The sequence below is a fragment of the Sinohyriopsis cumingii genome, chromosome 4 (genome assembly GCF_028554795.1).
Source record: "Sinohyriopsis cumingii isolate HCF-2022 chromosome 4, ASM2855479v2, whole genome shotgun sequence".
In the NCBI taxonomy this organism is placed as follows: Eukaryota; Metazoa; Mollusca; class Bivalvia; order Unionida; family Unionidae; genus Sinohyriopsis; species Sinohyriopsis cumingii.
In genome coordinates this window covers 83,455,811-83,469,345 of record NC_142964.1, presented here as the reverse complement: position 1 = coordinate 83,469,345, position 13,535 = coordinate 83,455,811, and the positions used below count along the sequence as shown (strand labels likewise).

Here is a 13,535-nt window from a genome sequence, read left to right as displayed (position 1 = left end):
AAAAAAAAAAGAAAAAAGACAGTAGTGATAAAAAAAGGATTATTGACATTCACTGGAATTTGTTACTTTAAAATTAAAAATAATCCGTCATTTCGTGTAACTGTTATAATATGATTGATGATTACTTGGAAAAAGTGGTCATTTTTTAACATGCTGTGCTCTGTGGTGAATTTTGTAGTGCCGCACATTTGTAAATATTGAGTTTCTTTGTTGTTTCTTTTGTTTCACATTCTTTTTTAAATTTGAAAACATTGTTTTAGCATCAGTACTAACTATACAGATAGATACAATTTAATGCGGAGAAGTTCGATAAGTCTTCATACCGGATTTGATTTAGCTACTGGCCACATTCCGGGCCGAACGCTAAACAGTTGTTATTGTTTATATTTCACTTCCGATATTAATTGCAGTTGGGAACAAGAAAGTTCGCGAATTATCGGTGCTCCCTTTGCAAGTAAGTTTTCACTTGTGTCAGAAACATGAGTTCAGTATCAAACTCCTTCATCAGCTTGCTTTTAGTTTTTCCGTAAATGGTTTTTAAGTCTCGAGAGCAACTCTTTTGTAGTTGTGTTGTCCCCTTATAACCTGGGTGCTGTTTTGGATTCAGCTTAGAGTGGCCATCAAAGCATAGGCAGTAGTTTCTGCCTGTACAAAATAAAAAATAAAAATAAAAATAAAAGGAAACATATTGACAACACCCACTCCCCCTTGTTCCAGTCACTGTTGTTGATTGTGAGAAGGGGTGTGGGTATAATCTGTAATTAGCGACCGACCATTTAATTGGGGGTTGAAATTCGTGGATTTTTTGTAGAATGGACATTAGGTACTAACAGATAAACATTATTTAAATGTATAAATACAGTCAGTACTGCAGAAAAGGCCCTAAATTGATGACTTCCTTAAGGATAAATATTAAGTTTTCATTTCAGCCAAATCAGGATTATTTCAAAATGCTTTGAAGCAAAATCTTGTATTATGACATGGTGCGGTCATAAGATTCTCTCTTAGCATAAGAAGTTTTAAGTAAGTTGCATTTTATTGTACATATATACATTATAGCTACCATCATTAATTTTCCCATGATAATTTCATATATATTATATCTATGCAGTAAAGAAGATATACCTTAAGTACATAGATTAACCTTCACTATGCACAATGTAGATTAACCTTCACTATGCACAATGTAGCATGGCTAAAAAGTGAGAAGATATACCTTAAGTACATAGATTAACCTTCACTATGCACAATGTAGATTAACCTTCACTATGCACAATATAGCATGGCTAAAAAGCACCTTTTTGCTGTGTCATAGACTAATTTCTTTAATTATAATTTACTAAATAATAAAATTTTCAAACTTTGTTGAATTCTAATAATCATAGGTAGAAGAATCCATTGCCCAGGAACTTGGGACAACAAAAACTTAATACTGGGCAACAATTTTACAATGTGTAAACCCTGTCAAGAAACCCCAAAATATTAATAAAAATTATAATTTAAGAAATTATAATTGAATTTTACATATTTCTAAGTGACAAATATTTTATGCTTATAGTATCTGTCTGGGCAGTTAAGCAGGGTACCTGAATTTTCTGCATGTTGCCATAGTTTAGTGATTGGTGATTGCTGTTGGTATGAGGCCACACTAATCAACATGTATCAGCTACTCACTGTTTAAGTAATCACATTACATACAGCCAGCCCTCAGTTTGTATTGATTATCGACCTTTGTTTGTAATTGAGGGTTTGAGTTGGGCCTACCTGACTAATAGGGACCATTGGACAGTTTTAATAGCACTGAACTTGTTATTTTGTAAAGAAACATAGCTAATATTTGTCTCTGAGTTTAGATTATAATTATTGAGGTAAACATGTTTATAGATGTCGAGTTCAGGATCTAGTTTTCTTGTAGAAATTAAGAATGTTCTAGGAGCAAGTTGTTTACAGTTTTGATGGGAGAATGACCCTTATCATGACTCTGTTATTGTTTCTGAGCTTTTTTTTTTATAAATATTGTATAAAACTATTGTTTACTTCAGAATTACTCATTCTGTATCTTAACATCAGTCTTAGTGGAATTGGCATTAGTTGTGATCAGTTGAGAGTATTTATTTAAATTATTCATTGGAATTACAGTGTTCATTGATTTTAGGACTAAATCACTATTTTGGACTTTGTGAATTCATTCAAAGATATTTTGAAATCTATCATTGTGATACATCAAAACTGTTAGAACATGAGAACTATTTCAGACTATTGCCACATCAGCAAATTCAAAATTGGAATTCATTCAGAGCACTGTTGAAATTAATTTTGAATGCTGTATACTTTTGGACTTGTGATAGAACTTTTAGGAGTGTTTGGAAAATAATTCACAATGCTGCAAGTTTTCTTTTTAGTTTTCACTTTGTATACTTGGGAAGTGAATTATTTGTTGAATTTGACAAAACTTGTTGGTTTTCACTCTTTTCTGTTACTTGGTTTAATACCATAGAGTTGTAACTAGTGTACTGTAAGTACATGTATTGGTTAGGTACTCCATTATACTTGCGGGAAATGTACAAGGAAGAAAAATATTATCTGTGTGATACATCCAAAATGTGGATTGTAGGGAGTCATCGTGATTTACTCCTTCCTCAATTCATCTTGCAGACTAATTTTAAAAAATTAAAAAACAACAGACTTTGTGTTAGCATGCAGGATGAAACAGAGTGGCACAAGAAATTGCCATGGGTATTGATGCTGTATGTTTGATAATAAAATGGGTAAAATTTAGGATGACATTTTGTAAATCTGAGAACAATCCTAAATTCAAGGGTTTTAAATTATTCTGGTAATGAGTCCCTTTTGAATAGGGTTGAAGAAGATGTACAACTAACTATTTATAATTTGCAATTTCACTAGTTAACTACCCTTTAATATCTTTATGGTATACGTTTTGCATTTACACTTTTTGTTTTAATAATGTAGTATTTATTCCAATTCTGGGGAAATTTTTCTGTTTGATTAGTTGTTCTTAGCCTTCATTGCGCTACTTGGGAGAAGTTAAGATCTAGAAATGATATTTATAATATTTCATCAGACCAGGCCACCTCTACTGGGTACTTGCAGGGTTATATAGATCTATCAGAAGGAAGCAGATGCTTTTGCTAAGGTAAAAGGAATCGCAAAAAGAAAATAAATTTGAAATGTTGCCACATATTTTCACCAATTTTTGTTTGTGTATTGACTTTTGATTTTAGTTATTACATGTTGGAATGCTAGCAGATTATTAGAAATTAAATTCGAGTCTTGACATAATTAACCTCCATTTTGGTGAAGATAACAGACTTTCAAATATCGTACTCTTGAGAACTGTAGTTTCTGGAATCTGAGGTTCAGCTGCCGTGGAATAAACCATACAAAAATTATTGAAAACTGACAAGATGCAGTGCTCAGAAAGTCTGATAGTCTGATGCCTGGGGCCCCTCTAAATTTCAGATCGGGACCCTCCTGTATTCTAAGAGATGTGCCTGTCAGGCTTGTTGAAAACAAAATTCTAATTTGCTTGAAAAAACTTTGATCATGCTTATGAAGTGTGGAAGTTTATTTTCAAGATGTTGAAAGGCTAATAAATTATTAATTTGTATCCCTTACCCTACAAATTGTTATGACACTAAGGTCTTAAAATAAGTATCAAGAATGAGTAAAATCAACAAGTCTTGTATAATTGAAAAACATAATTTATTTCCCTAAAATAGAAAGTGAAAGAATAAAAAATAAAAGTTTAAAGTAATCCAAATGAGTTCCAAAAGGCATTTCAGATGATAGTACAGTGTGTACATGTATTGTTATGATGTATCAACAATACAGAAGAATCATTTTGTTATAATCCCAGAATGTCTTTCAATGAGTTCACATTATTTCCTTCAGCTATGATATATCCAAATAGTCTTTAAGTAAATGGTAGAGCACTGTAATTCCAAAGATTAAATAAAATAAATGAATCATTCTTCTCATACATAACTCTTCCAATACTGACAGTACTACTAAGAATGACAAATTTTAAGTATTAATTCTCTTATATAGAATGCTAAGTTGTAATTAATAAAACATAAAGACAGTTCAATGACTTATTTACATTGCACTTCAAACCAGTAACAAGGGTTATGAGGGTTAGAAGATCTAATCAAGAATTAGGTCAATCTAGCCTTTTATAACTTGTGCACTGAAGGTCACATGTTTACCTGAATTATAGTACATCACAACCTTAGAACTTTATGAATGAATCATTGCACTTAAGACATAACTTGTCTTACAGTACAAACTTACTATTGATAAGAAATTTAGTATAGGTACTTCCTGAGATACATTAATTGTGACATATGTAATCTCGCAAGTGCACCCGCAGGTATAGTTCTGTTTCTTCTCTTGTGTACATTTATAAATCATTTCTATTACATTTTTCATAGTTTTTAGGATTTTTATTGTGTTTTGTTAAAGGAACCCTTCACCATGATGTCAAAGCCATATGTAGCCAAGTAAAACTTGACTTATAAAAAAAAAACTTCATACGTAGAGGTCCCAGGATCATAACCGTTACATATCTTGGGGAGTACCTTTATTAAAAAAAGTATTAACTAAATTATCCTTTTGAGCTATAGGTATGAATGATAATGTACATAATATAGGTATCTGTGAGAGTGAAGGTCATCTGCTTAATTGTACTTCTATCAAAAACTGTAAACTGTTTACAAAGCGAAGCATGGGATCTATGAATGTGGAACAGATTGCCTGGGTTACTATAACTAGAGCTTAAATGACTTTAACATACATGTGATTCTGAAACAACGTTTTGGGTATTTACTTGCCAGAACCAGTCTAGCGGGTACCAGGACTGTTCCACCAGTTGTTGCAACCAGTGCAACGATGCATGGCTGCATAATGGGATTAGGGCAAGTGTGCATACATGACAAGCTGTTAATTGATTACTTTATTGTTGTAATCTGGAGAGTTTGGGCCAAATGCATGATGTTTTTCGAGGTATTTTAAGTAATAAGTGGATGCTCATGTTGGCTTTTGAGTCTTTGATTAAAAATATGCTATCCTTTTGCAGAGTTGAGATGAAAAAGGAAACACAGACTAAAATGATTTTTGCAAAAACGTTAGTATTTTGATTTTTTTTGTAATGGTCTTGTTTAATTGCTACTGCATTGTTCAAGATGTTTAAAGTTAAAGAATTCAGCTGCACCTTGCTCAGACTTAACTAGTGTAACAAAAAAGACCGGTTAAATACATTAAGTGGCACCAATGAACAAAATAAAATTATAAACAAAAACTATAAATCAAGACAAGCTTCTGATGCTATTGAAAATAAACTCTGATGATCCGCAGAGTAAGGAAGACACTGTTAGAGCAACTAGACAATGGCTAACTTCAGGACTTGGTGGAAAACTGATTTATGTGAATATTTTTGAGATCCCAAAAAACACACAAGTCATTTTAATATGATTTGTTTTTATTATTTCATATTTGAAGTGTAGTAATTGCAACATTGTGTGACAAACAATATTAATAACAAGGAGCGATTGTGATGTAACATTTAGGACATGCTTCAGATTGCCAATGAACATAAACACTGTTGATCCACTGAGTAAGATGGACATCGTCTGAGCAATTAGACTATGACTGACCCCAGGGCCTGAAGGAAAACATTGCTTTATGTGACATTTTTTGAGCTCCAAATTGACATACAAGTCAGTTATTAATGATTTCATTTTTATCATTTCATATTTGAAGTGTAGGAATTGTAACATTGTGTGACAACTGATATTTAAAAAAGGGTCAGTTTTGGGCATATTAAATTCGAGTCTGGGCTTGTGGAATTTGAGTTAAGGCTTGTGATCTTTTTAAGTCATCAGCCTGGGACCTTTGTCTAAAAAAAATTCTTTGAGCTCTGAGTTGCATAAAGTATCACCATTCCATTTTGTATGCGGGTTACTTGGCCCATGATAAGAGTAATATAACACGTGAAAAGCATCTACTGATTTGGTGGTTTTCTTAAAAAACCAAGTACAATCCAGGATATTGTGTATTTCAAACTTGATATAATCAAATTATGTTGAAGATAAATTTATTATTATTTATTATTATTGTAGATTGCATGATTATGGTTAGATGACACATTGCTCTCAAGGAAATGCCTAAGAAGTTCAAGGGTGAGAACAGCAAGGCAGCTGAAGCTAGAGCACGAAAAGAGGCAAAGAATGAAGAAGAACGACTGAAAAAAGAACAGGAAGCAGAGGATGAATTCTGGAGAGACGATGACAAACAGGTTGTGAAGAAACAGCAGAGAAAGGTACAATATTTGTCTATCAAGAAATTAATTCTTGGATGAAATTTTCTTTGTATCATTTTATTTTTGTGTTGTTACTGGTCATAGACCAGAAGAGCTTATCATATGGGATGATCCATCGTCCATCTGTCAGTTTGCTCAGGTTTGTTAGCACTGCTCCTCTTAAAGTACTAGGAGGACTGCCATGAATTTACACACATTTAACCCATTGCCTAGTTTGTCCTAAATGAAAAATAGTGCCAATCAGCTATCTAGTATAGCTATCACAGCAGCCTTCATGAAAATCTTACTGTCAATTCTCATCCTGAATGAATGGTCATATAAACGGGGGTTTTTATACAAAAAATTTCTTATGATCTCTAGTTGGTCTTAAATGAAAATTGTGCTGATCCATTGTCCATTATGGCTGTTATGGCAGCCATCTTTAACATGTTATTGTTAATTTTCCTGAAATGAAAGTCACACTTGACATTTGGGTTTGAGGACTTCTTCTTATATCTAGTTGGTCCTGAATAAAAATGGTGCTGATCTGACATATAAATTGGCCACCATAGTGTCCATCTTGAAAATCTTGTTATTGCTACTCCTTCTGAAGGGATGGTCATATCAACATGTAATTTTCTTTAAAAGACTTCTTATGTCATGTGGGTGTTAAATGGAAATGGTACTGATTTTATCTTAAATACAGCCACAATAGTGGCCATGTTGAAAATCTTGTTATTGCTACTCTTCCTGAACAAAAAGTAAAGCCTTTGGGATGGTCATATCTTGGTCCTAAATGGAAATGGTGCTAATCTGACATCCACAGCAGCTCATCTGCAATCTTCTTGTTGGTGAAGAATATCAGATGGTTTCAACACTCAGCAGTTAAAATGAAGAAATGCTCTGATCTTGAACTCCTGAAAATTCTTTTTGAGCAATAAGTTTGAGGGACTGTTACGTGAAGAACATATATAAAATACAAGTTAATTTGACCAATGGCCTCATCATACAAAGTACCAGTTTGCCAGTGGCACTCAAGATACCTGAATAAAAATCAAATAAAATAATTTTCCTACATTTAGGATAAATTTGTCTAGCATACACCAAAAGCTTTTCTACTGTGAATTCTCTATTTTTGTGGGATGTCAGCTTTAGTTGATGTCATGGTTGCTAAAAATACATTTCTAAGAACCTAATGATGATCAGTCTTTGAAGATATAAGGACATCCATGACTTTTAGTACCAGCAAAAGCAGAAACACTGGTAGAGTACCTAGCAGTTGGTAGAGAGGTTTTAGATTCAGGTCATCTTTCTGCCTGTTGTATCAATAAGGTGAGATGTATTATGTCGTGATATGAGCTGTTTGGTACCATGTTTGTTTCTGCACAATAACTTAAGTTCACTACCATCTGCACTTTCAAAATTTGTGGATGGCTTGCATGAAAATTAAAGAACAAACATTGATTTTGGGGTAAAAGGTCAAATATCAAAAACACAGTAACTAACAGAAGAAAGCTGGTTTCAACATTATAACATTAGTTCTTCAATATAGACTTGGACCAAACTTTGTAGATGGCTTTCACTTGGGGTAAAGAAAGAAGAAAGAAACCATGTAGAGTGTTAAACATGGGACGGGCATATATGATGTTTGCTTTCAGACCATGTTTTGACTGCAGAAGAGAGAATTTGTTTGCAGGATAAACAAGAAGAGCTAATAGAAGCACAAGGAATTGTATCTAAAGGTTGGGAAAAAAGATTTGTAGATCAGCCATAGATATTTGCTTGAGTAGCAAGAGTGGTAAGGTGCCTAGCTTGCATCATTGATGACATGGGTTCAGTCAGTGGTCAAGCATACAGTTTTCTACATCACACAAATATGATACTGTCTGGACCTTTGAGGATTAAAACATTCCCAAATTGTTTATTATAGGAAGAGAAGGAGAAGAAGAGACTAGAGCAGCTAGAGCGGAAGAAAGAGCTGCAGAAACTACATGATGAAGAGATGGAGCAACTGAAGAGCAAAAGGTCGGCAAGCCAGAATGATAAGATGACTCGTGCTGAGATTGCTGCAAATGTGGAGAGACAACGACTCGAGGAAGAGCAGGGTAAGAAACAAGAAATTTTATTTAATGTCAGGTATTTGAAATTGTCAACATTAGCTCTTTAGAGCAATAATACTGGGTAAAAAAGAGAAACATCACAATCGGATTTAGAAATGTGCTTCAAGAGAGTAGTGATTGATTCACCATCACAGTGTACCTTGTATGCAGTAGTCGTTGTAGAAAATGAAAATGTCATGTGCAGAGGAATACCTTAAGTCAGAATAGTTTCAGGACCATGAAACTTTTGCAAATTTAGCAAAACAGCTGAAATCCAGAAAATTTAATTATGATAAAAGTCACAAAATGTGTGTCTTATGATAAGAAAATACACAAATTTCGTGTTGAGATTTTTGTGATTTTATTGGATTACTGAAAGTTCAGTAGTTCAGAAATACTGTTTTACATTATTTCACCACTCTGAAGTTTATATTTTAAGTGAATTTATATTCCAGTGAATATGACGTTTTTCCAGAGTTGATTTTCTTATCATCATGAAATTTATAATTGCTAGTTTCATTGCTTTGGTTAGAGACCAGGTAATGTGCGTGTGATTTAGATTTTTAACATAGCTTTAACAATTTTTCAGTCATATTGCTACAGTGTCAGCAGTGTGACAGTTTATAGTGATATCGAGCACTGGGGCATCATGCCGCAGACATGTAGCATGATGTCCTACCCGGTCACATTATCCTGACACCAGGACGACCAATCTTAATACTAACCTCTTAATGCCGAGCACCAAGTGAGGCAGCTGTTAGTACCATTTTTGTAAGTGTTCGGTATGACTCGGCCGGGGTTCGAACCCACATTTGAGGCAGACGCTCTAACCACTAGGCAATCAGAGTGGTCAGGGACCAGGTAAATTATCAGTTCAGTGATCAACTATTTTAATTTATATGTAAATTTGATAGAAAGTCATATAAAAAAAGAATTGTCAGCATTTGCCCCCATTACCACTATTTTGTACTAAGCTTAAACATATATGTACATATTTACAATTGTAGCAAGGAAGAAAAAGGAGATGGAGAGTCACCTTGAGGTTCATTTGGAAGAGAATATTAATCGCATGGTAACAGAAGGTGACGAGGCAAGAACTGTTGAAGATGCTATCTCAGTTCTCAGGTAAAATAGTTACAGTGGTTTTGCATCTGCCTGTTTCCTGTTTCTTTGGATGAATTGTCAATAGACATTAAACAGAATAAACAAAAGAAGCCATTGAGAATGAGATTTTGGAACTAATATTGACAAAATGCCAAATCAGAGATAACCATGCCTTCTAATAAACATAATAGTTTGCTTTTTACCACCTTATCAGAAATAGGTTCTGGTTTATAGTTACATTTTGTAAAAACAGAGTGGAAGAGTGAAGTTATAACAATTTTAAATTTTATATGTTATATATTTGGATTGGTCAAGGTGACAGACCATAACTTACCCAGCCTGCTTGATGGACAAGCTTGGCATCCATCATGTAATTAAATACAGTTCAGCTTGAGACTGGGCAGTAGTCCATTAGAATACTGAATGAACAATGGTTTCCTGATAGCTGGTTCAGTAGATATTCAGAGCTTGTGACTTGTCATGTGAAGAACAGACGGGTGCTAATAACTGTTCATTGAAAATGTGTACCAAAGCCATGGTCTTTAATATGTGATGCAGGGCTTGAAAATTTCCTCTTTGACTCACTTGTCCTGGACCAATAAGACCCTAAACTGACCAGGTCTGTATTAGCCACAGACAGTCCACCAGCAGTCTGACATACAGATATTTACAAAAGTGCCTTACCATAAATGAAAGACAGGAAAAATAATTAAATTAATGCAGACTAAAAATTAAGACTACTTTTTTGCTTATTAAATCATAGAAATATTTTATTAACCATAACATTTTAAAATTTTCAAATCAAGCAATCAAGCCGTCTGTTGGTGGATCCTCTTTGAATCTCAGTGCTATAGTTAACTAAAACTTAAAGTCTACGTGTTCTCAAAATAAAAGATGTCAAACACCCAAATAAAATGAAATATAATTGCCATTCAAAGCTTGTTCAGGGAAACAAATGGGAAAAGGCCATAAAATCAATCTTGATGCAGTCAGTAGTCCCAAAAGAAACAGTTCATTTGGCAGAGGGTCCATGTTTCTTCTGACCTTTCCAACCCATTATAAATTTTCACATTTTTGTTGTCAGAATATCTGAAATAGGGTGATAAAGGTCAGAGAAAACTCAGACAACGTGACAGATTCCTCAACCTCAGATTGACTTTGCCTTATCAGAGTGTATGTGTGCACTCATCTTTGTAAAGGTTCAGAATCTGGGTCTTGATATTTGAGAGAGGTAGGTTTATTTACTATCAATAACCTGTTATAATATGCTTTTTGCTTGTTTAACATGCCATCAATGGATCACTTATAAAATTGAATGTGCCTTTGAATATTGCACTTGAATGACTGGCTGACTGTGTGTATGTATGCTGGACAAAACAAAATGACCTCTTGTGACCACTCAACTCATAGCCAAGCATTTTTCCAGTACTCCTGGAAATTCCAAAGGTTTAATTTTATAATAATTTTTGTCCTTTTTGGATCTTGAACGTATAAAGACCTGCAGTGCAACAAAGCTTGTAGCAGACAAATTTACTGCGGTTGATTCTTACCTTCTGCATTATTTAAACTCATAGCATTTAGAACATATGGTATTCCGATACTGTTGATGATTAGTTATAGCTATGGTTGAGAACAGACAAATGCTTGATTGATGAAGGTCAAGGTTAGACTGGTGGTCAGTGTATTGTGTGCTAAATTTTCAGCTATGGTGTCAAATTGTACACCTAGTCTCTCACTACTGATTGACTTCATCTTGCATCATTGCACTTTTATGATTCTTGTCAGATATTTTAAGGATTAAAAAACACATTTTCTTCAGTTTTTTGAAACAAATAAGAAATATTAAAGGTTCTATGGGGCTAGTTTTCCTTACATATGACTGGTCTGCACACAAATTTTTTCTCCAGAGCCTCAAACCACCAGTTTTCAGGTCCTGTGATGGTAGTAATCAACTTCTTCATTTCATTGCAGAATTCAAAGCCCTAGTGTTGATAAAAATCCAGAGAAACGACTGAAAGCTGCCTATCAGGCATTTGAAGATGCCAACCTTCCTATTTTGAAACAGGAAAATCCAAACCTGCGTCTTTCCCAGCTGAAACAAATGCTACGAAAAGACTGGATGAAATCACCTGATAACCCACTAAATCAGAGAATCCAAGAATAGGATGAGAATTGATATTAATATTCAAAAAGATTTTTGGAAGATGGTGATATAGAGTTTTGGTCAGGGGTTAAAATGTTTCTTAGCAATGAGTCAAAGATGGACTCTATGGTGGGAAAAGAATAAAGAAGAGGGTTTAATGCAATTATTTATTTCAAGTTTCACGTGTATATTTTATATTTTTTCAAGACTGACCATATTTTAAAAAAATTATGGCTAGCATTTGTATCTGTGAAATAATTAAACCAGAAATAAAACATTCACGAACTGGTCTTTCTTCATGATTTGTACAAAATGATTTGGTATGGAATGTAGAAGTATAGACATGTGTTTGATGTACACATCCTTATATCAGTTCAAGCATAATATTCTTGTTCCATCTGAGAGAATCTCATACATGTTCTAATTTATTTGTTGACTTTTAATACATAAAGAATTAAGAATGTAGTTTACCAGTTCCTACACCTTTATCAATTTATCCACAACAATAGAAGAAAATTACTTAATTCAATGAAAAGACACCTTTTACACTATAATTTTTCAAGTATGGCATATTGAGAATCTAATGTATTGCATTTCAAGTCTAATATATTTTTCTTTCTTTAAGGTCAACATGCCTATAAAATGTTAGAATAATGGTATGTTTTACCTATCTGCTTACTTTTTGCTAATACTTCCTGGCATCTGTTCCATTGGTTGATCTGTGATCATTTCATTACATGTCTAAAAAAGTGTTTTGGTATTATATTATGTTTGAATTATATGTATTTTATGTGTGTGTGTATATAGGTATGTCTCAATATTTCAGTTTTATGCCCTGCTAGGATTATGGGAGATGCATATGATAATAAGAGTTTTCAGTTAGTAAGTCTTTCCATAGTCATCTTCCAGAGAAATTTTAGTTTATTTCACGTTGTTTGTTATTGTTATTAAAATCATCATCCCAATTGTCTGTCACTTGGACCTGAAGTTCATGTTCTGACATTGAAAAAAGCCAAGCTTAGGAAGACCAATTTTTAAATTAAAGATTTATGTCTATTACATAAAGATGTATCCAATTAAAGTTGGGGAGTTCAGTTGAAAATCCAGTTGACCTATAATTACCATCAATAATTTTACTAAATTTAGATCAAAGTTATTACAACTCATGGCTCAAGAAAACCACTCATCCTTTTGTCTGGACCAGGTTAAAATTGGCCGGTTCGAGAAATACTTTTCTATGTACTTGTCAGTGCGAATTCACACTATGAGAATAAATGAATGTATTTACTACCCTTAACATGTGCCGAAGTTCAGTATTGCTTAACATTTGGTGTGCATTAGTTATAAATAACCTTTGCCTAATTTGGCTACCTGTTGTCAGTCTAGAACATATCGTAAGGGAAGTGATTTCATTCTCTTTCACACAGTTACTCACTGTAAGCTTGATACTAAAATGGGTAAATGTTATAACATATGTTGCAGTTTCCCACTTAGCCCTTCAGGTGTCAAGCTAGATTTGAATTTTAAGAAGTGACTCTTCTTTTGGACAGAAGAGGGAGCTAAACAGGAGAAGTGGGAACAAAGCAAGAAATGCAATGTATGTGTGTGTGTGCATGTAGGTTGGTAGGTAGGTAGAAAGGTATGTATGTAAGTTCTTTCTCATATTTTAATTTTAATCCTATCATCTATTTCTTGGTATGCATTTTACATTAGCTTTAAGCAATACAATATTTTCAAGTTGAAAAATGTGTTGTATGCTTATTGTCAACACATTCTGTACATATACAGTTATTATAGTCATACCCATTGTATTCATACTTGTATGCTTGGATTGAGATACTTGCAGTGAACTTTAGCCATATGACTTTAG

The 13,535-nt window shown here is 33.6% G+C and overlaps 1 protein-coding gene across 1 annotated transcript; it reads left to right on the top strand.

The window, feature by feature from the left end:
- Positions 1-373: 373 nt before the first annotated feature.
- Positions 374-11,953, top strand: LOC149801562 (coiled-coil domain-containing protein 124-like). Its single transcript, XM_089955781.1, has 5 exons — positions 374-454; positions 6,141-6,340; positions 8,250-8,424; positions 9,426-9,543; positions 11,494-11,953. The coding sequence occupies exons 2-5, from the start codon at positions 6,182-6,184 to the stop codon at positions 11,684-11,686; spliced, it is 645 nt and encodes a 214-aa protein (XP_089811907.1). The 5' UTR covers positions 374-454; positions 6,141-6,181; the 3' UTR covers positions 11,687-11,953.
- The last annotated feature ends 1,582 nt before the right edge of the window (positions 11,954-13,535 follow it).